Raw genomic sequence first — 27,722 nt, 5'->3', positions numbered from 1 at the left:
AACGCGCAAGCTAGTCTTGAGTGGTCGATACTAACCCTAACCCTGTCCCTAACCCGCGTGTGCAAATGAATACGTGTTTAGGGTTACGGTTAGGATCGACCACTTACGACTAGCTAGGCGGACGCGCGACTGCGCTGCTTTAGTAGTACCTAATTTTTTACTTGTTTCAGCCATTCGAAGCAGTCAACCGAATCAACCACACTGCTTATTCTTTATAAAGCCTGATATTTTTTATTTTCTATATCGGTCTCTTTTTTCGAACTAGTAAGTTACGGGGAGGTAAACAACTCAACGACACACACACATATACATATATCCAAAATATACATACATACGTACGTACGACAGGCTTCTTTCGGTATGCGTCTACCAAATCCATTTGGTCGGTCCGGGGCTAGACTAGAAGATACTTACCCAAGATGCGACGCGGTGGGACTGAACCTGGAACCTTGTGTTTGGGAAACAGGCTTCTTACCACACAGCCTCTCCTGCACATTATATATATATATGATACAAAAAAGGGGACAGCAAAACATCCAGACAGACGATACAAAGAAAACACGGACGGGTCATTCGGAGTTTTCTTTCCTCAGTCGAGTTCCAGATTATCTTTGCAATTTCGGCTGGTTATACTCGAGATTGCTCCAATCTGGCCAGCCCCAAGGGAAAACTAAGCTAAGGGCACTAGATTCCTTGGAAGAAAGCAGCGAATGTATACAAAAACAAGGACGGGGAAAAAAACGGAGAAATGGTACACAAATACAAATAACAGAACATAATCAGCGGATGTCTTTCGACTAAGGAAGAATTAAATTAAGCTGGCGTGTTTGGAAGTAAAGCCTTACGGCAGGGACATATGATTTGACAGGCACAGGGAGATATCGGTCAGTAGTAGTTCATATATTCAAAAAAGAAACGCACTATACTCTAATATTAAAGGAGCAATATTTAAAACGTTGTTTGCTATAGACGGTCAGAGAGAGACCGTTGGTCTCGCACCTATAAAGCACTTAGTTGCAAAGGCGATTTGCCAGACTCAAATGATAAGAGGCACAGTCGCCTATACAACTAAGCACTTAATAGGTGCGAAAGCAATGTTCACTGTCACCAGTCATAACAAATATCCTTCTAAGTATATATATATATATATGTAGGTTTATGTAGACACACACACACGGTGTCATTGTTTCAACTACTGAGTGGTTGTGTGTGCGTAGGATATAAGTGTCTTTGTCATCACATCTACACACGGAGTAGTCTTTTCGGAATCAACAGTGAAGGGAAATAACTCATACTGGAAAAACAAAAACGATGTCAATGCACTTAAGCGATATGTGACGGTTTCAAATTCAAGGAAGAGGCGCGGTGTGTAAGAACGGTAATTTAGTATTAAGATTAACAAAAATCTTCCACTAAGATTTATTTATAATTCGTAGGCGCAAGAGCGGTGTGGTTCAGAAGCTTGCTTTGCAACTGCCCCGGACTGAGCGATGTTTTATTAGTGAATTTTGTACATGGAACTTATTTGGAATCCCGTTTTATACTTAGATATTATAACAAGTTTGCTTCCTAACCACATGGTCTAGAGTTCAGTCCCACTGCATGGTACCTTGGGCAAGTGTCTTCTACTATAGCCTCAGGCCAGCCAATGCCTTGTGAGTGGATTTGGTACAGGGAAACTAGAAGAAGCCCGTCGTGTATGTGTATATTAGTGTGTGAGTGTGTGTATTTATGTCCCTGTAACTTAAGCGTTCCGGCAAAAAAGACCGATAGAATAAGTACTAGGCTAGGGGTCAGTTTCTTCAACTAAAGTAAAAGAATAAAAGAATATATTATTTTGGGAGGATTTTGTATGACGATTTTGATAATGTCTTGTGGACTTCTTTCAAAACAAACGGAAACATGCCGATGCCTATAGATGTTGATCACTTCTATGGGATGATAAAATGAGTACTCTTGTTTTGCAGGATGTAAAAAAAATATGTTTAAAAAAGACCTAGAAAATTGCAATGCTTCTTTCACGACACCAGATGAGAATCACTAGGCAGTTAAAGTGAAAAGTATAATGTTGTGAACAATAATACTCAGAAGCAAACTTCTGGTTTAGGTGAATTCGCTTAATGCCGAGTGTGAGATTTTGCCGTTAGTTTGCTCTCTAATTTTGTCTGACAAGAGGCATTTAACATGTGCCTACTGGGCAACGACCGATCGAATGACCAGGGTTTTGGTAATTATAGAAAACTTGTTTTTTTGGAATTGTATTTCCCGGATCAGGGCGTGTCTAACATGCCATATTTTATTTATTTTTTTTTATTCTAGAATTAAATTTCTCAAGTCAGACTGTGTCTACCATGCCGTAAAATACGTTATAGCAGACAAAGTGTACTCTATGTTAAAGATGAAATATAACCCTACACGAACTTTTAAATTGTAGCTTAGAAATAGTCGTACCTCCATCTTACCACTTTAATTCCAGAAGAAAACTGGATATATTTCCACCATGACACTTTGAAGTTGTGACATTGACAAAAAATAAAAACAAAAAAAAAGAACTAAGGAATTTTGCAAGAGAAACATGATCAATAGAAATAACCTCAATACATGTGTGGTACGCCTTTTATTAATCCTAATTAGACGTTGCCAGTAATATTTTAATTCAGAACTAGTGACAGATGAACCTAAATGTTGCAAGCAATCCAGTTTGGTGTCCGTTCGTTTGTCACATGCGCGCGCATAATATATGTGTTATACACCATATGAGTTGATTTATAGCATTGGTTCTGTGGTAGGGAGGCTCGTTATAGCTACCGAAGCTATAGTAGTATAAGGAGACACAGAGAGATACGATACACATTTATATAATGGGGCTTCTTTCAGTTTCGTCGACCAAATCCACTCAAATGGAGGAAAATGGGATACATTTTCATTATCTGAAGCTTGTATGCTTTGGGAAAGGAAGAAGAAGAAAAAAAAAAAAAAAATCGCTGTACAAAGGGCAAAAAAGATTGTGGGGATGGCGCCATAGCTGAGAGGACTGTTCATAAGGATTAGGTGTGAAAATGTTGATCTGAAAGACCGTAAGCGTTCCGGCAGGTCTAAACTTGTTGATGATGACCAAACAGAAACACTAATCAGAAACGACACAAGACATCGTAGAGATACTCACCATATCTCATAAGTGTTATAAGGAATTTAAAACACTTGAATATGTGAATTGTTATAATGTTTAGATGCCTCAGAATGTAACAGGAAGAAAAATTATGGACTGCATTTCAATTTGATGATAAGTAGAGGGACAAACAGGGACAAATATAGATGAACAAAAAGTAGGCACAAATATCGAAATAGTTTTCTAGTTTTACTTAATAAACAGTACAAACTTTTGTTCCAACACAATATGCACTTGTGCTTGCATGTGTGTGTGTGTAAGCCATGCTTTTAGATGACCTAAGTATGAGAACTAGATATAGTAATCAAAGAATCATAATAAAATATTTTGTAGGTTGGATTTGAGCCTAAGACCACTCACTCAATAACCAAAGTACTGGCATTCAAGTTAACCTGCATCTCAATTGGAAACTGGGATTAGGAAAGATAAGAAAACGCAGAGGAAGTAAGTGCAAAGCGAGATCAAAAGTTACCAGCTAGATATACACTACTTTCAAATCTGTCCCTATCTCAACCGTCTGTCACTTTCCCTTGAACCCACCACCCACCCAACCTTTGTCGATTTTCTACCCCTGTTCTTTCTCTATCCACCGTCATGTACCTTGAAGGCTACACCCAGACATCTCATCATGACCAACATTTCTTTTTCTGATGGGAGTAACTATCCCTGTCCCTCATATTTTAACTACTCTATGCCTAGCATGAAGCAACAACCTCTCTCAATACTGCACACCAACTCTGTTAAGGGGTTTCGTCTTGTGAGTTAGTTGCCGACTTCTTTAGTGTTGGTGTCATGAAATTATGAAAAAAAAAAAAAAAAAAAAAAGAAGCACCTATTACAGTGTGTAAAATGAGTTGCTGATAGGAAGGATATCCACCCATACAAAATATAGGATAAAAGTACCTTCCCGAAACATATACACTAATGGGACCAGTTTGTTGATTTCTGAGGCATATATCTTTCCCTTCCCCTAGATGGGACGCCAGTCCATAACAGAAGTACTTATTTTTACCAGCTGAATGCGCCACAGCAAGGGGAAATAAAGTGTTCTGCTAAAGAACACAACACATCACCAGGTCCAGGAATTGAAATCAGTATCCTACGATCATGAGCCTGACACCTCTAACCACTAAGCCACGCACCTCCTCTCATAGAATGCATCAGAAAAATCAAATCTAGTCGAATGATCCAATGCATACCTGCACAGAAAACGGACGTTAAATGGTGATGACGATGATAGAACTTCTAGAAATAAAGTTAAATAATGTGCTTATGAGTCTTGAATTAAGAATGGTAGTTGTAACCATTCATATATATTTGATCTTCTTTTGTAGTCTTCGTCCCTATACATTCTATCACACTCTTCTCTGCCAATGTAGATATAATTACAAAATTGATTTTTAGAAAAAAATTTTCACAGAGAAAAAAAAAAAAAAATCAGGAAAAAAAAAAAAAAAAGAGCCTACAGCCAAAATTTTCAAGAGCTGCGTTAGAGAAATGGAAAGTTGTTTCATGAGGTGATGCCCCAGCATGGCCTTAGTCAATGATGCTCAGATGAAGTTAAAGAACATGTTGAGAAGGCGATCACAAATTATCTCCCTTGTCTCTACAAGTCAAAAGTCACTTCGGCAACATCATAATCTGAACACTGCCGTTATTTCTTCAATTAGAACATACCTCCATGTCGATTTATGAATTTTAGTTATTGTTATTTGTGATAATATCTCATACTGGAACAAGGTCAAAAGCCACTGTACTGAAGTAGTGCTTTATTGGTATAGAATTTATTTACTATTACAACGATGGCAGCCAAAGATGAGCCTGGAAAAAAAAAAAAAGTTTCAACTGACAACTTATCGGGGCAACTGTAACGATTTTTCATTTCTTTTAAAATCTCACTACTGATTTCTCATGTAGGCACACAATAAAACACTTTTAGTTGGAACCAGCTGGTTAAATCAATCATTTATAGTTTTAAACAGGTGTCGCTTTATCTAACCGAAGAGGGTGAAATGCAAAGTCGATGACACGGAGGTTTGGAACTAAGAAAAACAATGGGAGGTAACCAAACAGGAACCAGAATGATGTCGAGGTTAAGAATAATCGTTTGGAACACGAGAAAACGAATAGTATCGAAGATAGGTGCAGGAGTGGTTGTGTGGTAAGTAGCTTGCTTACCAACCACATGGTTCTGGGTTCAGTCCCACTGCGTGGCATCTTGGGCAAGTGTCTTCTACTATAGCCTCGGGCCGACCAAAGCCTTCTGAGTGGATGTGGTAGACCGAAACTGAAAGAAGCCCGTCGTATAAATATGGATGTGAGTGTGTGTGTGTTTGTCCCCCTAGCATTGCTTGACAACCGATGCTGGTGTGTTTATGTCCCCGTAACTTAGCGGTTCAGCAAAAAGAGACCGATAGAATAAGTACTAGGCTTACAAAGAAGAAGTCCTGGGGTCGATTTGCTCGACTAAAGGCGGTGCTCCAGCATGGCCGCAGTCAAATGACTGAAACAAGTAAGAGTAAGAGTATAGGTTTAACTGAACCCCAACATATGACTTGTACTTATTTCATCAATCCTAGAAAAACGAAATACAAAACCAATTGTAATTAAGTTCTAAGGACCACAGATTGAAGTAAATGAACAGAACCAACATCCATCGACAAGGTTGCAAAAGCAAAGAAAAATTTCAAAGACAAAATATAAATAATGAGTGGAAATCGGACCAGTGAGTGTGTCAGATAATAAGGCATTAAGACTCTCCCCAGATACAACAAAATACAGCAGAATTTTACCAGTTCTATCATACTAGTGAATGCAATTGATAATAATGTTTCTAATAGAGGCACTAGGCTATTAATATGGCAAGAGGGGTAATTCAGTCATTTCAGCCCCAGTAAATGACTGGTATTTTATCAGTCATAGAAATGTGGTCATGAATAAGTATTGTAAAAGCATTCAGCCCAAAACCAAAAATTCTGCAAATCTACTATCTTTTATGTAATAACGGTTTCATATTTTGGTACAAGGCTGGCAATTTCGATGGTGGAGGTAAATTGATTACATCAACCCCAGTGCTCAACTGGTACATATTTTATCGACCCTGGAAGGATGAAAGGCAAAGTCAACCCTGGCGGAATTTGAACTCAGAATGTAAAGATAGATGAAATGGTGCTAAGATTTTCACTGCCTTATGCCTTTTATGTAATAATAATAATAAATGTCAAATTTTAGCATAAGGCCAGAAATTTCGGGGAGAAAGAGTAAGTCACTTTCACCCAGTGCACAAATGGTACTTAGTTCCTCAACCCCCAAGAGGATGAAAGGCAAAGTCGACCTCAGGAGAATTTGAACTCAGAATGTGAAGCTAGACAAAAAACTAAGCATTTTGCCATCTCACCCCTTTACTACTACAACTACTAATAGTAATGATATTAACGTCAAATGTTTGGCACGAAGCCAGCAATTCTGGGGGGGGGGGAAGTCAATTACACGGATCCTAGTGCTCAACTGGTCCTTTTTTACATTGACCCCCAAAATTATTAAAAGGCAAAGCTGACTGCAGTGGAATTTGAATTCAGAACATGAACCGAGAGAAATCCTACTGTTTTGTCTGGTTCGCTAATAATTCTACAAGTTTGCCATCAACCCCACTTAAAAAACAAACATTAATAATACAGGCGTAGGAGTGGCTGTGTGCTATGTAGCTTGCTTACGAACCACATGGTTCTGGGTTCAGTCCCACTGTGTGGCACTTTGGGCAAGTGTCTTCTACTATAGCCTCGGGCCGACCAAAGCCTTGTGAGTAGATTTGGTAGAAGGAAACTGAAAGAAGCCCGTCATATATATGTATATATATATATATATATATATATATATATATATATATATATATGTATATATATGTGTGTGTGTGTGTGTGTGTATGTGTTTGTGTCTGTGTTTATCCCCCCCAACATTGCTTGACAACCGATGTTGGTGTGTTTACGTCCCCGTAACTTAGCGGTTCGGCAAAAAGAGACCGATAGAATAAGTACTAGGCTTACAAAGAATAAGTCTTGGGGATGATTTGCTCGAGTAAAGGCGGTGCTCCAGCATGGCCACAGTCAAATGACTAAAACAAGTAAAAGAGTAGTAACAATAATAATAATAATAATAGTAGTAGTAGTTTCAAATTTTGCCACAAGGGTAGCAATTTTGGGGAAGAGGATAAGTCGATTACATCGACCTCAGTGTTCAACTGGTATTTAATTTATCGACCCCGAAAGGATGAAAGGCGAAGTCAACTTCGGCAGAAATTGAACTCAGAACATAGTGCCGGGCGAAATACCACCAAGCATTTCATCCAGCGTGCTAATGATTCAGTACTCAGGGTTATTTTTGTCCGATAATAAGCTGGTAAACGAAGCCTGGTTTTCTTTAGCAGTATTTACTATCAGAAATTTTTTTTTGAAATATGTAACTGAAGTTTGAAGAAAATGCTAATCTTTACGTTCTTTTGTTTAAAACCTTTGTGAACAACACATGCAAAAATGCCTGCTTCAAGCTCAAGCCTTTGGTATCATTTGTGAATCTCTTGGTAATATTATAAACGTCTTAAACTCCATACAAGTGAGTCATAAAAGTGCATTGCTGTTTAAGCAATGTTCCGAAATAACGCTTTAAATTAATGGAATTAATGGATGCAAATGCGCAGAAGCATACACATAGAAAATACTGGGAATCAGAGCCATTCGGTTATAATGCATTAAAGAATATTCTACATTTGTATTGAGACCTGTCATTTATCGCTTCCAGTGAATCAACAAAGATTTGTATATATATATATATATGTATATATGAGTGTGTGTGAGTGTGTGTATACATATAGATGTATATAATAATCAGTATATATATATGTGAAAAATTGTCAAACTCAGATTGGTAATGAAATTAAGGTACAACAGGTAAGAGAGCATTCTTGAAATACATCAAAATGGAAGAATACAAAATCTGAAATTAGGAAAAAAAAAAAAAAAAGCAAACAAGAAAACAATAAATGGTAGTACAAATGCCAGTTTTTGGTGTCCAAAGGAATATTAGAGGGGGGAGAAAAAAAAGAGTAAAAAAATATTCATGAATGCTGTGTAATTAAGGTATGTCAGCCTTTTAAAATGTGTGTATGCATGCATATATATATATATATATATATATATATATATATATATATATATATACATACATATGCTCACACATGCATATACCAATATATATATATATATATATATATATATACATATAAAAGTACACATGGATATGTATCTATACACATACATGGAAACATTGTATAAACTGCATATATTTATATATACATTTATAAATATAAATAAATATATACCTGTATGTGTGTGTGTGTATGTATATATATATATATATATATATATATATATATATATATATACATACATACATACATACACACACATTTATATATGAGGATATATGCATGTGTGTACACATACAAATACAAATATGTTTCTACATATCGTTGCTATTATGTTAAACTGTCGTATGTCCAAATTTGGCAAAATGTGTTTTTTTTTTTTTTTAATATTCATTTTTGCTTGCAATAGTTGCTTCTTTTGGTCAAACTATTGTTATCTCCAGCTACCAAAATATCAAAAATTGTCTAAGTGTAGCACAAAGGTTTTGCTATGGAACAATGAAATTACTTCGACATTTTCTGAAAAAGCAACGTTTTGGACTTACAACACTTTTGCATAATAGCAACAATATATATATATATGCAGAGAGATATGCCATTCATACAGATATAAAATGCTTTGAGTTGCAAGACCCTTAGGGGTGCATGACTTAGTTTTGATGGTGTGTAATTGATGAAGATCACAATATTTACCATGAATGCCAGTCTGTCATGAGGTTTCTCATCTACAGCTGGCTAAGCTGGAGCAACATGAAACGAAATATTTTGCTCAAAAACAGAACACATACCCCCACCATCCAGGAATCAAAATTATGACAATGTGATCATGAATGCATTACACTAACCGTTTGGCCACGTGCCTTTATTGTGTGTGTGTGTGTGTGTGTGTGTGTGTGTATATACGGAGATTATATTATATGTTATATATATAATCATATATATATGTCACAATATATCAATATATGGATTTGAGTAATCTGGTAGTACTGGTAAAAAAAAAAAAGCTTCTTGACATATCATTCTACAAAACATATTCTGAAGGATTTTTCTTTTTGCATTGATGCAGGCATGTAAGTAATTTATTTATAATTAAATATAATAATATAAATTATTTACATGCCTTTAAGTTACAAAACAATTTGTTGTGATATTAGAATTTTGTTATTGTTGAATAAAATTTCAAACCGTTTCTGTCATTTATGACTTTATAATTAATAGTGACACAAACAGTATTAATTGATACCAAAAAGTAATATTTATCGCCCACTAAAAGTGGGGGTTCTGTTGGAACACAAAATACTGTGCTTATATGCATGACCAGTACATATGAGAAGTTCTCTCATGGTAAATAACACAGTATTCCACGTTCTAACACAACCTTCACTTTTACTGGAAGATGAATAATACCATATATTGGATGTATAGTTTAACACCTGGAACTGCAGTAAACATTCAGAGAAATTATCACATGTAGACAACAAATGCTAAAAAGCACAGATAATCAGACACTATTTTGTCACCACCAGCTGATGGCATTGTTGTATCAAGTAATTTCACCATACTATGTATCATCAGAAGCAGTCAGCCAAACTACATGAGATGATTTCTTTGGACATTTACCGCAGTCCAAGTTAGGCTGGATGTGCTAATTAATATTCATTACAAAAACTGCTTCTATCGCTCACAACACATACACACTTGCACGTAGATGTGAGTTTTAGCAGAAGGCATTTGCCTAAAGTGTCACAGTGAGGCAGAACCCAAAACCATGAGATCGGGAAGCAAAACTCTTAGGTATACAACTGAGTCTGCACTTTTATATATACACAGAAAAGCATTACCATCATTGTCATCATCAAATAACTGTTTTTCATGCTGCAATGCATTGGACGGTTTGAAGGGATCTGATTAGGCAGAGGATTATGTGATGCTTCAATTTTCCCAATGGCTCAATATCCCATCTAATGCCAACCACTTAGTAGAGCATACTGCATGCTTTTTCGTGGCCCCAGCACTACTGAGGTAGCCACATCTCTCATACGGCTACAGAATTCCCTCTCAACTGACTTGGAGTAGTTGAGATGGAGCTGGAAAGAAAGGTAAAGGTGGTGGAGATGAAGTGTCAGACATGCCTTTGATGTAGAAGAATGTGAACAGAGGGTGGGAATAGATTTTTCAGTGTGTGCAAGAATATGGAGTGAGTAGGTAATGAAGAGAATGTACAAGAGTGTAATAGTAGTAGTAGTAGTAGCTGATGGTAGTTGTGTGTTGAGTGGCAAGTGATAAGACTGAGTTATGCAAGCATAGGAAAGTAGATGTTAAAACAATGATGTGTGTGTGTGTGTGGAGGGGGGGGGTCTCAATGTATGCGTGTGCAAAAAGTGGTGGTGTCACATAAAAAGGAACTGCTGATGGTGCCATGTAAAAGGCACCCAGTACAATCTGTAAAGTGGTTGGTATTAGGAAGGGTATCCAACTATCAAAACCAAGCTAAAAGCAGACTATGGAATCTGGTGTGGCCCCTGGCCTTGCCAGTTCCTGTCATGCTACCCAACCCATACCAGCATGGAAAACAGACATTAAATAATGATGATGTTGTGTGAGTATACACATATACATACATACGCACATGCACACAGACACATACATAATGTCCATGCATACATACATACACACATACATATATATATGACATGTACAAAGCAGTCCCACATCGACATGGGTGCATGAGAGTGTGGTTCTATGTGACTATATATATATAATTACCTCTGCCTGGGATTGAAACTCAATCATCAGATTCTCCACAAGCACCAATACATTTTTTATTCATTCAAATTTTGAGGTGGAGAGAAGGGGTAGGGACAAAATTAATTTTTCAAAAAAATGCTTCATGTTTTTTTTTTTTTTTCGTCTCACCTGACCACACCATGTTAGCTCGGTAACTGCACATATCATCATTCGTTCTTCAGCCAGTGACAAAGTTTCATGCACAGAACAAAACAACAAACAACAAACAAACAAGAGAGACAGACAGACAGATACAGTGGGACTTTAGGTGACTTACCAAAACTTTTCATTTTTATTTGCTTTACACATAATGGAAATATTTGAGAATATGAGAGAGAGAGAGAGAGACAGAGACACACATACACACACACACACACAGTAAACTAGAGTGAGAGAGAAGAGACAGATATAAAGGCAGAGGCTGACTTTGCAACAGGACACTTTATTAAGATCTGTATTCAATAACACATGGTTGGTTTGGGGTTTTGTCTTTTTTTTTAATTATTTTTTCTTTCTTTTTTTTTTTTGATGTTTTGAAGTAAAGTGTACTACTACTACAGCTAATCATAGTAATAATAATGATAATATTAATAATGATAATAATAATAATGATGATAAGAATAAGAATAATAATAATAATAATAATAATAATCATTAATAATAATCATAATAGTAATGATGACAATGATATCTTTGGACTAGGAACAAGGCCGATTTCGTAACAAGGGTTGGAAAGGGTGGGCAGATATAGTCACTTGAATAGATTCTTGTGTGTGATTTGTATGTTTGTGAGTATACATATGCGAGTGTGTATGTATGTATGTACATGTGTACACAAACACAGACACATAAGTAGAGAAAGAGAGATACATATATATGAGATATGTATTTATAAATTACTGGTATTGTTTTTTTCCGTTTTGTATTTTTGTTTCATTTTCGTTTCTTGTTTTTCTTTTGTTTCCCTTTTCTTTTTTTTTTTTTACTTTCTTTCAATCAGTAACCTCCCCTTTCCTCCCTTCCCCCACCCGGGAGGGGGGATGAAAGGCAAAGTCGACCCCGGCGGGATTTCAATGAGAGAAGGACAAACAGAGAGAGAAAGAGAGAGATGGATAGATTAGACTGGATTAGACAAGACAGACGGAAGTGAAAGTTGAGAAAAGTAAGTGAGCCTTTCTTTTTGTTTCTTTGTTTTTTTTTAAAGAAAATACAAAAAAAAATGAATAAATTAACAACCCCAGGACTGCTGTCAGGCACTGGAAGTAGATATATAATGATAGTAATAATAATAATAATAATGATGATGATAATTATAGTATCTGACCCGGCTGCTGTCTTGCCATGTGTGCCACCTCCATTGTCCTACAATGAACTTAATGAAAAAAGGGACCATGTAATGAAGATATTGACACACAGATGTGGATGTATATATATATATGCGTGTGTGTGTGTGTGTGTGTAAATATATTTATATATTCACATACACAAACAAGATGTACACGCACATAAATATAAATATAAAGATATATACACACATATACATGCATATACACATACACATTTATATACATAGATATATGTAGGTGTATGTAAATATGCATATATATATATATATATATATATATATATATATATATATATAAAATATATATGTGTGCATGTGTGTATATACACATATTTACAAATGTGTACAGAAGACAAATAATAAGAATAAGAATTATGATAACAGCATCAATAATGGGTTCTAATTGAGGCACAGGGCCATTTACTTTGTGGAGGGGGAGGAGGAGGAAGAGGAGGAGCGGGTACAGTCGATCACATCGACCCCAGTACATGACTGGTACTTAGTAGTAATAATAATAATAATAATAATGATATTAATAATAATCATAATAATAATGATAATGGTAAGTAAAAGGTAAAATTATAAAAATATAATTCTTCAGCACATTTGAAATGATGCAGATGTAGTTTTTTTTTTTCTCTTGTTTTTGTAGTTCAATTTTTTGTTTTTGTTTTGCTGTCTTGTTATTTTTTGTGTTTTTTGGGGTTGTTTTTTTTATGAATTTGCTCTCATTTGATTACTTTCTTTTTTGTTTTTTTTTTCTTTTCTGTTATTTTGTTTATGTTTTTTTTTGTTTTTCTTCTTCTTCATTTCTTCTCTTGTTTAGATTCTCTAATAATTAATAAGATAGATAGACAGGCGGTTAGATCGAATATAGACAGACATACAGACATGTAGATAGATAGATAGATAGATAGATAGATAGATAGATCGATATTGTTAGATATAGACAAATAGATTAGACAGGTAAAAATAGACAAGTAGACAGTTGCTTAAGGTATCTAGATAAGATAGACAGGTGTTTAGTTTGCTAGACAGGTGGTTAGATATGTAGATAAGCAGTCATGGTTACTTAGACATATGGCGAGTTAAATAGATATAAAGTTAGACAGATGGATAGACAGATAGGTGAATGGATGGATGGATAGACAGGTGAGTAGATAGACAGGACAGATGGATAAACAGGTGGTTGAACTGATGCATAGACTGATAAATGGGAAAAACTCACGGAAAGGTGTATGAACAAAATGACAGATAAATCAGCTGAAAGATAGCTAAATGGACAAAGATGTAGGTTGGTAAGATAGGTGACAAGTGATGTTGATTAACCAACAGACATATGATGCACAGGTGGATAGAACGGTCATTAACAATTAGATGAAAAGATGGGGGAACAGTTCAAATGAATGTTAATTAAATTGCGAAACTGGTAAACAAGAAGAATTGAGAAGAGGAAACAGCAAGTAAAAACAAAAGAGATTGAAAAGGGAAAATTAAACGGTCACAAGAAATGATGTTTTTACAAAACAGACAGCAACGAAGCTTGAGACTAAACAGTACCAGGGAGAGGGGAGGTGTGGGGGTGGAGGAAGAAATATAGGATGGAGAAATATAAAGGAGGTGGGTGGAAGTAATATTTAGGTGGATAGTTGCAGGAATTGGAGAGAGAGAGAGAAAGGAGCAGAAATTTAAGGGGGTGGAGGAGGAGAGAGGATTAGAGCAGAAAATAGAGGAATTATATTACAAAACACCTTAAATTTAAACTATATGTGTGTGCATGTGTGTGTGTTGCTGAGTGAATATATAAGTATGTGTGTGATCATGATGTGTATATACATGTTATACACACACAAACATTTACACATACACACAAAATAGGCACACAATATGCAATATTTTAATTATAGATTTACTTAAACTGTTAGATATATATATATATATATATGTATATCAAATTAGAGAGAGAGAGAGAGAGAAAGAGAGAAACAGAGAGAGAGAGAGAGAGAAACAGAGAGAGAGAGAGAGAGAGAGAGAAAGAGAGAAACAGAGAGAGAGAGATAGCACAGTTCAAATAACTAACAATCTGGATACCACTTTTGTCACTGTTGCTGTTTTTTATTAATTTTTTATATTTTTTTAATTGCCTTTATTCAGCTGTTGTCATAGAGACGATCACCATGTTGTTGTTGTTTTAGGACAGGGAAGAGTGTGGGATGGAAATAGAGAGAGAGAGAGAGAGAGAGAGAGAGAGAGTGGAAAAGAGGAAGAGAAAGATTGAAGTGGGAGAAAAAAATAAAATGGAAATTGTTTAAAAAAAAAAGGTGGGGGTGAAAATCGGCTCAGAGAAAAGAAAGAAAAAAAAAAGGAACTGGGGATGTGGGAAAAAAAAAATCTTTAAAATTAAATTTTTAAAAAAAAATTGTAAAAACTTTTTTTAAAAAACAAAAAGTTAATGGACCTCTGAACTTTCAGCCTTAGCCATGTGATTGCCCGAATCTGGTAGAGTGCTGTGTGGAGTGCTATGAGGGGTGCTGTGAGGGGTGTTGTGAGTATGCTGCACCACTGCTGGGTGGGTGTCAAGAGTGGTCGAATGGACCCCCATCGCAACAGCAGCCGCAGCGGCCGGGTTGAATGCATATGCGGGACCATTTACACTGTCAGGGTAGACGGTAGCTGGGAATGGATAGCGAATGTTGCCTGCCAAAATATAAGAAAAAAAAAAAAAAAAAAAGAGAGAGAGAAAAAAAAAGCTTTAGCATTCAATCAGATAAGTTAACGAATTATATGACATACATAGAACATACATGTATGGCTATATATGCATATATATATACATATATATATATATATATATATATATATATATATATAAATAAATATATATAAATAAATATATATAAATAAATAAATACACATATGCATGAATGTGTACATATATATATATATATATATATATATATATATATATATATGTTTTAAAATGGTACATATATAGCCATACATACAATATATATATAAATATGTACAAATACACACATATATGTATTATACACATAGACACCTATTTATATTTACACAAACACACACAAACAATATCTCTTAATAAGCTAAAATATTTCAAGGTGCGTGTGTGTGTGTATGTGTAAGTGCATGTGTGTGTGTGTGTGTGTGTGTGTGTATGTGTGTGTAAGCACACAAAGATACATTTAAGACACTTTACACAAGCATTTTAGCAGAGAAGAGGGAATTATAATTTTTTGACTAAGGACACTTTGCTAATATTCCCAAGAATATTCTTACAAAAGCTAGCAGACTTGACCAATGATAACAAAAACAGTTAGATATCACCTGATACCACCTGTTTCACCATCTTATCTTTCCCTTTCAACGAACCTTATTACGTTTGTATAAAGGGTTTCGTTTTTAGTGTCTGCATGCCTAACACTATATCTAGTATATATGTATCTAACCAACTTGTGTGTGTAACACTGTATGTGTATATGTATCTTAAGAGACAACTAATCAGAAGATACACCATTGATGAATTTGTGTAAATCATAACCGTGCAATATCCAAACAATATATTTCTCCCTTTTTTAATATCTAAACTGACCAGATCTGGCTTCACACCCACCCTACAATGTCATTCTAAGCATAAACAATCACATCAGTGAAATCTCGAAGCTACGAGATAATGCGTGATTAATCAAAAAGAATGCAAATAAAATAAGTATTATACTTGATAAAGTATATCTAAGTGTTAAAAGGTTAAGCTAACTGTGTGCTGTCTTCTTTTCATGCTAAAGGAAGGAGAAGTTTTACTGAAACACCAATTAGCTATCAAAAGTGTCCAACAGAATCTTCCAGAATCTTTTATATCAAATTGCACGAAATATATCTTCCGTTTGTAAGTGAATACTTAGAGAGACAGGAATGTCTCTGCAAGGAAAATCGCGATATTGGAATATACTGTCATCACCATACTAACATCCACTTTTCCATGCTTGCATGGGTCAAGTTATCTTTGGCCAGGGTTTCCAAGAAACATAATATTAACCTCAGTCTATAAAACAAAGAACTGGAAACAAATGGCGCTTATGACTAAGCCTTTTGTTTCCAAAGATTGCACAATATGTCAAAATGCTTAAATTGGCTTGTATTGGTACTTTAATTATCACCACTATAATGTGTATGGTGTGTGGATGTACGTGTGTACATACATATGTGTGGTTTAAATTAATTGAACAATTAACTGTCCATGTGTTTTCAAGTCCAGCCCCACTGCAGTACAAGTGTCTTCTGCAGCCACAGGCTGACATATGCCTCCTGAGTGAATCTGGTAGATGGAGATTGTGTGGAAGGCTACAGTCTGTGAGTATGTATACACCCTTACTTGGGTGTGCACGTGTATGCTTGTATGTATGTATATATATATATATATGCATACATACACACACACTCGATGAAATTAAATAAATGACAGAGGTACAGAAAATTATACGATGAACATCATCAGCTTACAGCTGTTTCTACTACAGGATTCAATGCATTCAGAACTGAATGCTTTTGCTCTGTGTGCACTGCATCTTATAACAGAAACTGCAATAAGCTACTGAAGTTCATTACATAATTTCCAGTTCCTTTGTCGTTCTTTTTTCAATTTCATTTGTGCTGTACTCGACTAAGGCTTTATTCCAAAACATGAATATTGAGTTCCAACTTCAGGTTATTAGTATCTCTATACCTAAATGAAATATTAATATGTGTGTGTGTGCATGCATTTGTTCCCAGCACTGCATGACAAGTGGTTTTGGCATGTTTACATTGCTGTAACTTAGTAGCCGAGCAAAGAAACAGAGAGAACAAGCATCGTACATAAAGAATAGGTACTGGGGTGGATTCATTTGACTAAATCTCTTCAGGGTGGTGATCTAACATGACCACAGTCCAGTGACCAGAATGGGTAAAACATAAAAGATAACAAATATCTTACTAATGAGTACCCAAAATTTTTTAATATTTATATAATAATAAAATTTATTATATATTACACTGTTGTGGAGCAACTAAAGTTTCATGACGTCATCCATGTAATGAAGTTTTAATCAAAACAGGAACAATTTGCGATAGGAAATTCCAAATGGGCTGGTATTAAAAGCAACTAATGCAATTGTGCCATGCACTTATGCACATAAAATTTTACATCTCTAAAATGTGTTTATGTATGACTGAAATTCGTAGCTATGTAGAAAACTGAATTGGTACCAGGAAGTAGAATTTCATGTGTGCATGCATGTGTGTGTGTGTGTGTGTGTGTGTGTGTGTGTGTGTGTGTGTGTGTGCATTACAAGTTTATGATTAGTATTATTAAAAAGAGATTAACAAAAATTTAACAAACTTGTTTAAAATGCCTTTAATGGTTAATCAAGCAAAATGAATTTCGTTTTACATCTTATCATTGGAGGAGAAATTATTACAAAAATTTTGGATGATGATAATGATGATGTTTAATAATAATAATAATAATAATAATAATAGTAGTAATAATAATAATAGTAATAAACAATGAATCATTCATGTAGTAACCTTGATAAGCTTGAGAAAAAAAAAACAAAAAAACGACAAACAAACCAAATCAGACTAGACCAGACCAGACCAAACCAGGCACCAAACAAAAACAGATGTTAAGTATGTGCATGTATGTATGTGTGCATATGTACGTGTGTTTGTGTATATATATATATAATTAGATATACATATACACAAACACAAATACACATATGATAGGTAGGTTGATGTATATAATATATAAAGCAGTATGTATAGCCGAATGAGATTTGTCATAGATTAAAAAGAAAAACTATACTGGTCATTCATTATAAACTAACTCCCACTTCTGACAGTAAATGCTTAATCTCATGGTGTTCAGAAAAAGAAATTAAGAAAGCATGAAAGAGAGAAACAAAAGAGAGACAGAGAGAGATTAAGAGACAGGCAGGGAGAGGGAGAAGTTGGGACAATAATATATTTCTTAACTTTTACTGGTTTCAGTCATTGGACTGCAGTCTTGTTGAGGCTCCGCCAAAGTTCTGAGCTGTTACTGTTTGATCACAGTACTTCGTCTGGTTGGTACTAATTTTACCAACCTCGTACAGCTACAACGGCAATGGCAGGATGAGTATAAAGGAATGCAAACCAAATACCACAAGTTATTTCTGTTTGATGCAGTGATGATTCTGTCATCTTTTGCTCCGATTATACATACATATAACAATCACTAGAGATTCACCAAACAATTGGTGGCTGCATTTATTGCAGAGTATAATAATTTCAGGGTGTCTGGAATACCCTACGGATTCAAACTACATGGATCCCTATTTTCCTCACTTGATGTTCTGTCAGTCAGGTTTTACATATGGGGTGCTGACTGCGGCATATTCATCTGGATTTCTTTAGTCTTTAGTAGCTCTCCATATACTCTTTTACTTGTTTCAGTCTTTTGACTGCGGCCATGCTGGAGCACCGCCTTTAGTCGAGCAAATCGACCCCAGGACTTATTTTTTGGAAGCCTAGTACTTATTCTATCGGTCTCTTTTGCCGAACCGCTAAGTTACGGGGACATAAACACACCAGCATCGGTTGTCAAGCGATGTTGGGGGGGACAAACACAGACATACAAACACATACACAGATACATATATATACGACAGGCTTCTTTCAGTTTCCGTCTACCAAATCCACTCACAAGGCTTTGGTCGGCACAAGGCTTTGGTCGGCCCAAGGCTATAGTAGAAGACACTTGCCCAAGATGCCACGCAGTGGGACTGAACCCGGGACCATGTGGTTGGTAAGCAAGCTACTTACCACACAGCCACTCCTACGCCTATATATCAATTATATATATATATATTAATCATACACTCACACCCATAAGCTTTTATACCGTCACTATCTGCAAAATTTCACTCAGAAGACTACATAAGATATATATATGTATGGTGATTATATCTGACAAAACCAAAATTTATGAATTTGCATAATTGAAATACTCAAAAGAAGCTGGGATGTTTCTTTCCATTGTAAATGTGAAAAGCTTTCTTTTATTTTTTTTCAAAAAAAAAAAAAAAACAAATTACGACTGGGAACAGGGTGGAAGAGAGAAATAAAGAGGGAAAAAGAAATGAACTTTTAAAGAGGGTAAATAAATAATTATAGTAATCACCTGTATGGCATGTGATTCGTGATTCGTTATTAAATCCAGTGTGGTCCCACTGCATTCAATCATTATACTGCTGACCTGCCCTTACGAATTAATGAACTAAGCTAGGATAGAGGTAATATGGTATCACAATCAAACACGCATTTCTATACATATATATACATCAACACATATACATACACACCCTTACACATTTTAAATGTACATATGTATATACATATTACGTCTACATATGTATGCGCGTGCATGTGTGTGTGCATATATAGAGAGAGAGACGTGTTCATATCTGTATATACATACATATATATATATATACATATATATATATATACATATATATATATATACATATATATATATATATATACATATATATATATATATATACATATATATATATATATATATATACACACACACACAGACGTGTACATGTCTGGATATACAGACACACATATCTCACCATGTAACTACACAAGTATATACATATATGTATACATATAAATGTGCATGGATCCAAACATATGTAGATACTTTTGCACTTATGTACATACATAGAAACTACATAAATCCTGACATATCTACCTATCTACACACACACACTCACTCACACATGCACACACCCATTAACATATGCAACTTACACACATACATATATATACTAGCAGGCACACACACACACACACACACACACACACACACACACACAGACATGGCTTGCATACACATGCACACCCAGATAACTATACATACTTAATCATATACATACGTGTACATGTAGAGAAAGTAAGAGAGAGAAGAGGGACTGCCTGAAGTTTAATTTATTTATTTACTTTTTGCATTTTTAAATCATTATCATTGTAATTACTGCTGCTGATGATGACGATGATATGTTGATGTTCCGTTAATTAACAAAAAAAAAAGAAAAGAATTTAAAACATCACACACATACATACACACAACTATTTTAAGCAACACTTATATATGTATATATATATATATATATATATATATATATATATATATATATATATATATATGTATATATATATATATGTATATATGTCCTCCAACCCCCACTGACCATCACCCGCATATGCATTCGTATTTGTCCATAAGTTTCTAGTCAGGTAAAAATGGTCTTATATGATGAAATGTGCTGTTCTGAGATGAGAGCGAATGCGTGAATATAACAAAAAATTAAAATAGAACAAAAAAAAAAAAATGAAAAACTTGTCGCTGCAGAAACAAAGGCGGCGATCAGTCAGATTTGTCTGTTGGCCATTTTTTTGTGTTTCTTTTTCTTTCCTTTTTTGCGTTTTTGCTTTTCAACGTCTCCATTGTATTTCATATTTCAAATGTTATCGTTTGGATATCTTTTTTGTTTTTGGATATTTTCTTCTTCTTTGCTCAAAGTTTCATTTACAAATGTTTTTTTTTTTTTTCTTTCTTTTGCTTGATTTGGGGAAGGAAGAGAGATTGAGTATTTCAATATTCAAAAATGATGATAGCGGATAAAAAAAAAAAAAAAATTCTTTAAAAAAGATGAATATTTTTTTTCTTCAAAAAAATTTTTTTCTGTTTCATTTAAATGTTTTGAAATTGTTTGTTGATATTTCATTGCTTTCTTTTTGTCTTTTTCCATTTTTATCATAATTATCAATTATCATTGTTTTCTTGCAGTTTATTTTTTTTTTTTGCCAAGATATCAAATCAACACGTGCATACATATTTCCGGAGTCCGGCCTGACTTCTTCTCTATCATCTATAATATAGCTTTGGCTGCCCAAGACAAGCAGGAATTTTTTTTAAGATTTATTTTTCTCTTTTGTTCTGTAATTTTTTTAAATATATATTTATGTATGTGTGTGCGCATATATATATAGATAGATACACATATATATATATATATATATAGGCATACACACACACATAGATATATATGTATATATAATGTCCATCCCCAAAAACAGGAATAGAGTCTGACATCAGATTCATCATCCAGTTACAGGAATGAGATCTGCTTACTTGATTGAAAATACTCCTTGTTCACACAGTTGCGTAGACTCTCTGGTATCCGGCCAATAATCGCTCGTCTTATCTCCCCGGCTGCCATTTCGCGTAGTTCCGAGACACTCTGATCGCTGTAGAAAGCTGAATGTGGCGTGCAGATCAGATTTGGGCAATCCTTGAGAACACCTTTGGATAGGAAGAACAAAAAAGAAGAGAAAAAATAGGAAAACAGTTTAACGGAGTACAACGAACAGTCTTTGAGAATAATCTAACAGAATTCTAAGAGAATTAAGAAAGGTGGGGAGGAGAGAAATACATTGTAACACCACCCACGACCCCACTTCACCAAGTCATTTATTTCCACCAATTCTGATAAACAGAATGTTTAACCCTTTAACATTAAAGCTGGCTATATATTCAACCCGTTTTAAGTTCTAATTGGCCAGATTGGGCCTTTCATACCTACTCTACAATGTCATTGTCAAAATGAATAATTACATCATCAAGATGTTGAAGCAATGAGATAATGCATGATTAAGTCAAACCAATGACAAAATAATCTGAATATATTAAAGGGTTAAATATATGAAATGAAGAACTGGATATACAATGTTTGGAATTATAAGATGGCTTGGTCATGAATGGAATACTTTTGACCATGGCTCTACACCAACGAGATGTTAACAACAACTAAAGCAGTGACTGCAGCAATGGTGACAATTGCAGAGATAATAACAGACTACTAGATGAAAGAGGTGTTTAGAGTAAATATCTAACTGTTAGATACCATTGTTAATGTCAACAGTGAAGCCAAACACAGTGTTTGTAGCAGCATGAAATAATTGAAGTGAAGCATGAAGACCTAGCTCCTCTCCTAGTGTACTGCACTTCAGAAAGGCACACAACAAATGTTACAACAGCTAAATAACTGGTATGACAGAATACCACAATACTAAATGACTATAACAATGCAAAAATATTTTATAGCCATTGTTTCATGAACTTTACTTTGATCTTCTTGGTGAAATATGCAATAAATAACTTCAACCCTTTTGTTACTGTATTTCTGTTGAGATGCTTTGTGTTTCTTTCAATTAATTTTAAATATAACAAAGAATTTAGTGAAACAACTTAGTTATCATTAAGCTGGTGTTAGAAACATAGATTGTGACGAAGGTTTGGTGGAAGATTTTTATTCAAAACCTATGAAAACAAGACATTTGTACTACAGAGCCAGAGCCGGTTTCAGCCGGGTTGGTATCAAAAGGGTTAATTAATTTTGAAAACAATAATAGTTGTCACAGTGTGGTGAAAATTTGGCTTTCTAATCATGTGGCTTTGGATTCTGTTCCATTGCATGGCACCTTCAGCAAGTGCCTTCTACTATAGCCTTGAGCTGACCAAATCCTTGTGAGTGGATTTGGTAGATGGAAACTGCAATAAGCCCATTGTGTGTGTGTGTGTATGTGCGTGTGAGGGAGAGGGGGGATTATGTTTGTTCACCACCACCACTTGACAACTGATGTTAGTTTGCTTCTGTCACATTAACTTAACAGTTCAACAAACAAGACCAATAGAATGAGTACCAGGACTAAAAAATAAATATAACAGTCAAAATGGTAAGTTTTCTATCACAAGACTATCAGCTTCTAAATGCTTAATCATTAAACCATAGTAGATATTAGGTTTTATTGTGTCTTTAGCATGGTCAATCACATTTTAAATTCAATATGCCTCAAATTGACTCGCTACAGGAGACAAGGTACCTATTTCGTTATTGCCCACAAGGGGCTAAACATAGAGGGAACAAACAAGAACAGATGAACGGATTAAGTCGATTACATCGACCCCAGTGCGTAACTGGTACTTAATTTATCGACCCCGAAAGGATGAAAGGCAAAGTCGACCTTGGCGGAATTTGAACTCAGAACGTAACGGCAGACGAAATACCGCTAAGCATTTCGCCCGGCGTGCTACCGATTCTGCCAGCTCGGCGCCTCAGGAGACAAGGTACCACACTGCTAATCATTGTCATTTCTATTTTTCTCAGTCATAAAAAAACAGTGTGAAAAAGGATTACTGCTTTGCTCAGGGGTACAATGGTAGTCATAATAAAGTTTCATATTGACCATCTTGTCAGTGATCCAGCACTTTAGTCTCACAGTCATTACTGACAGGTAACTGCAATTCTTTATTCAAAACTATCAGCACAAGCAGTTGTAGCAACAGCTGTGAATCAAACAAAGGGGACTCTCAACACGATTGTTCAACTGGCTACAAACAGACAATCTCCACACAGTCTCCTCTACAATCATGAGAAGGAAAAAAAGTGAGGGTGGACACACTGGGTAATATGTTGCAAAATGCACTTATATCGGATAAAGAAAGTGACCACAGTTGAAAACGTCTTTGATTACATATCAGTTCGACCAAGGATGGTCTGGCGATTAACAACAGGTCCAGACTTACTGTTTGCCATTGAAAATGGTTCACTCTCATGAACATCTAAAGCAGCTGCCCGAATACGACCTTCTTTCAGTGCTGCAGCGAGAGCAAGTTCATCCACCAGACCACCTCGAGCAGTGTTGATAAGGAAAGCACCTGCAAGTAGAAGAAAAGAAAAGGGAAAAAAGTCAAACATTTTCGTTATTGTTTATGCCACCAACAACATATCACATATACACAATGTATGTACCTTTTATACATACATAAAAAAAAACATATATATATATATCTATATATACATACACACATACATACATACATACATATATTACTATAGTGTACTACTTTGCCATTGCTTGTACTAATTCAAATTTTTGTGCTGAACAGGCACTCCACAGGTAATGTCTTTTTATTACTATTATTATTATCATTAACATTATTACTATTAAATAAAATGCTTTATGTTGACATGCCATCTATTCAGAGAAGAACTTGAACTAATAATAACAATAGAGTGAGCATTAGTCAACTCTTGACAATTATATGTATTACATGAACACCACCATATTTAAGATCTCTTGAAGAAAACAATGTATTAGCAGCAAGCAGATAGCTTTTATAATATGTATACACACACACACACACAAATCAAAATATCAGTTCTTTTACTATTCCAATTGTATTCAGTTTGAAATTTTACAGAGAGACAGGGGTGGTGGAGGAGAGGGGGGGGGATGGGAATCACAAACTGAAACAAGAGAAGTAGATGAAGCTGGAATTCAAACATAGAATTCAAATTTTAGTCTATCAGCTTAAATTTCAATAATTGTATTTAGCAAGGCGGCGAGCTGAAAGAATCATTAGCACGCCGGACCAGCACTCTGCCCGAGGTGGACTTTGCCTTTCGTTCTTTCAGGTTCAATAGAATAAGCACCAGTTGAGCACTGGGGTTGGTATGAGCTATTTATACCCTCCCACTCCACGAATGTGCTGGCATTGCACCGAAATTGAAAACCAATATCAGTATCTAGTATCTAAAAAAAAATCTATATTCAATTCAATCCACTGCCAGCAACAACACACCCACACCCCAGTTCCAAACTGAAATTATCAAAGAAAAAAAAAAATCCCCAAAGCGTCTGAGAATACTGCCCCCACATAATGCTAAGTGCTTTGGGAGGAAAAGTTACAACACAGTAGTAAGGAGCAGCAATTACTAATAACTAAAAAAAAAGACTAATTTGTGAGACACACATACCTAAGAGCTGGCTAACAATTTTTTTATTAGATTATTTTTGTTTTAATTGGCATGCAAATATCAATAAAGTTAGCACAGAGGTCATTAGATATAAAATACATATTTTACACGGAATAGTCGTTTTAATTTTCAGCAAATATTCAGCTTGTAAGGAACAAGTAAACTACTTAGCTTTAATTAGGAACTAAACATTTAGCACTTAATTAAATAGCTGAAAGAAAAATAATATACAACCTCCAACCAATCAATCATCTACTGGAGTCTAATGTACACACATATCTATCTACACACACACATAAGTCACAAAGCATCAGTGCCATTGATAAAAACTATTAAATGTTAGTTGTACACCCTTTTTGCTGTATGTTTCCTGAGGGTGATTTGGTCAAGCATTGAAGTTGTGTACTTCAGGTGACACAGGGTCTCAAGGTTCAACCTCATGCATAAGGTGGGTATTTGAGAAAGAACAGGCAGAGAAGAATCATGCCCCCTCAACTCTTCCTATTATGAAAGCAACGCTAGCTTTTGATAGTAAATTTCATTTCAGACACGCAACTGCTTTTTTTCGTCTTCTCTTTATCCCGATTGTATCCAACCCAGGTATTCTACCCGCTTTATGCTCAAGCAGGTCAAACACAGCCTCTCACACCTATCCTACAATGTCATTCTAAAAAGTAAACATGATTAATTTAAAACAATGTGAATAAATAAGCATTAAATTTGACAGAATAATTTCAATACTAAAGGGTCAATGTGACAGACAAGATCAATTAACAAATGTCTCATTTGATCCCAATGTTGTTATCAATTATTTTTTTCTCATGAAGTCACAGAGAAAACCACTTTAGTTTAGTCTACCCTTCCTCAATGATTTCTGGAATTGGAAAAGATCAACAAAAATTCAAATTTCCCCATAACATAGTCAATAGCGTAAAGCAAAATAGTATGAAAATTATAAATAAATAGAATTATAATGTCTATCTTAAAATGAGTTAATAGCCATGCCCTTTATGACAAAAATAAAAAAAGGGGAAAAGAAATAAAAATATAACCAAGCCTTTATAAATAAAAAGATGAATCAAGACAAATTCATTTTCACCAGGAACACATACAGTATATAAGCAAGTGGAAATGAAATAATAGTATCTGAAGCAATGAGATTTTCCAACAAAACAACAATAGCTCGTAAATAAAATGGAGAAAAGTAACAAATCCTCAGTCCATACTAGAAATGTTAAGAAATAAGAGACCACGACCAGTAAATTAAAATTTTCTCCACATGGCGACAAAGATTTGAACAAAAAATAACCAGATTTTAAACTAAGTGCATAGAGAATGTATTGTACGAAAAAAAAAATGACCAAAACAAAAAAAGAAAAAAACATGTTTGCAAAATGGTGGTTGGTTGTAACTAAGAATTTTAATTCAAAAACATCACCACTTTTAACTTTTCTCTCCAACAGAGCTAATATGCAAATTTCTATGGCATCACCATCAACATTTTAATGCCTACTTCTCCATGTTTGTATGGTTCAGACAGTCTCTAATGTATATATATATGTCCAGCCATAACTGTACAGTTCAGAAGCTGGCTTCTCAACCATGTGGTCTCAAGTTCATTCCAGCTGCACTGCACCTTCAGCAAGTGTCTTCTACTATAACCAATGGCTGAGGTGTGTGTGTGTATGTGTGCACGTGCGCACACACACAAACACACAGAGATTGTCTTTGTCCCAGTTAATTCTGAAAATCGTATAGAATTTAGTAAAATGACTGAGATTATTAAACTGGTGCTTGGAACATGAAACAACATGGAATTTTGATGCAAGGATTTAATATAGATCACATTAAAACAGAGAGTTCATATCACAGAACCGGGAAGTGGGTGGGTGGGTAGGGGGGCTCTCAGGCAAGCTAGTGTCAAATAGAGTTAAAAATGAATACCATATGCATTAAAATGCCTTCCATACTTGCCACAGTGAAAACAGAATGGACATGATCGTAATGCTAATAACTAAAATTTTACAGGGAAAAACATAATAATGATGGGTGCCACTTAGAAGAAGGTGCGGAATTGAAATTGACAGAAGACTTTTTCAAAAGGTCACCTATCACTAACATCATTAATCAATGGCAAAGGGGAATTAAGCACTTCAGTATCAGACTAAATGCTTTGCTGTTTTTAAACCTCTTCCTTCTACATATTTCGTTCAAATCCTCCAGGAGGTAGGGGCTTTTGCCTTTCAACTCTGAGCTACCATCAGTTTATGCTGTGGAATAATACAA

The 27,722-nt window shown here is 35.1% G+C and overlaps 1 protein-coding gene across 28 annotated transcripts in view; it reads right to left on the bottom strand.

Moving 5' to 3' along the window:
- Nucleotides 1-2,602: 2,602 nt before the first annotated feature.
- Nucleotides 2,603-27,722, bottom strand: part of LOC106874741 (C-terminal-binding protein) — a 203,928-nt gene continuing 178,808 nt past the window's right edge. For 15 of the 28 annotated variants that reach the window (XM_089363012.1, XM_089363020.1, XM_089363018.1 and 12 more), the window contains 4 exons: nucleotides 24,203-24,334; nucleotides 21,749-21,919; nucleotides 14,960-15,198; nucleotides 2,603-4,990 (listed from right to left, as the gene is read on the bottom strand). In XM_089363012.1, the coding sequence (XP_089219138.1) occupies nucleotides 4,964-4,990; nucleotides 14,960-15,198; nucleotides 21,749-21,919; nucleotides 24,203-24,334 (569 nt within the window). In that variant the 3' untranslated portion in view covers nucleotides 2,603-4,963. Of the gene's footprint in view, nucleotides 4,991-13,273; nucleotides 13,333-14,595; nucleotides 15,199-21,748; nucleotides 21,920-24,202; nucleotides 24,335-27,722 lie in introns of those variants that run through there. The other 13 variants (XM_089363016.1, XM_089363028.1, XM_089363024.1 and 10 more) reach the window with 2 other exon arrangements.

This window comes from Octopus bimaculoides, chromosome 14, assembly GCF_046866305.1.
Source record: "Octopus bimaculoides isolate indiv1 chromosome 14, ASM4686630v1, whole genome shotgun sequence".
In the NCBI taxonomy this organism is placed as follows: domain Eukaryota; kingdom Metazoa; phylum Mollusca; class Cephalopoda; order Octopoda; family Octopodidae; genus Octopus; species Octopus bimaculoides.
This window is presented reverse-complemented; position numbering and strand designations above follow the sequence as displayed.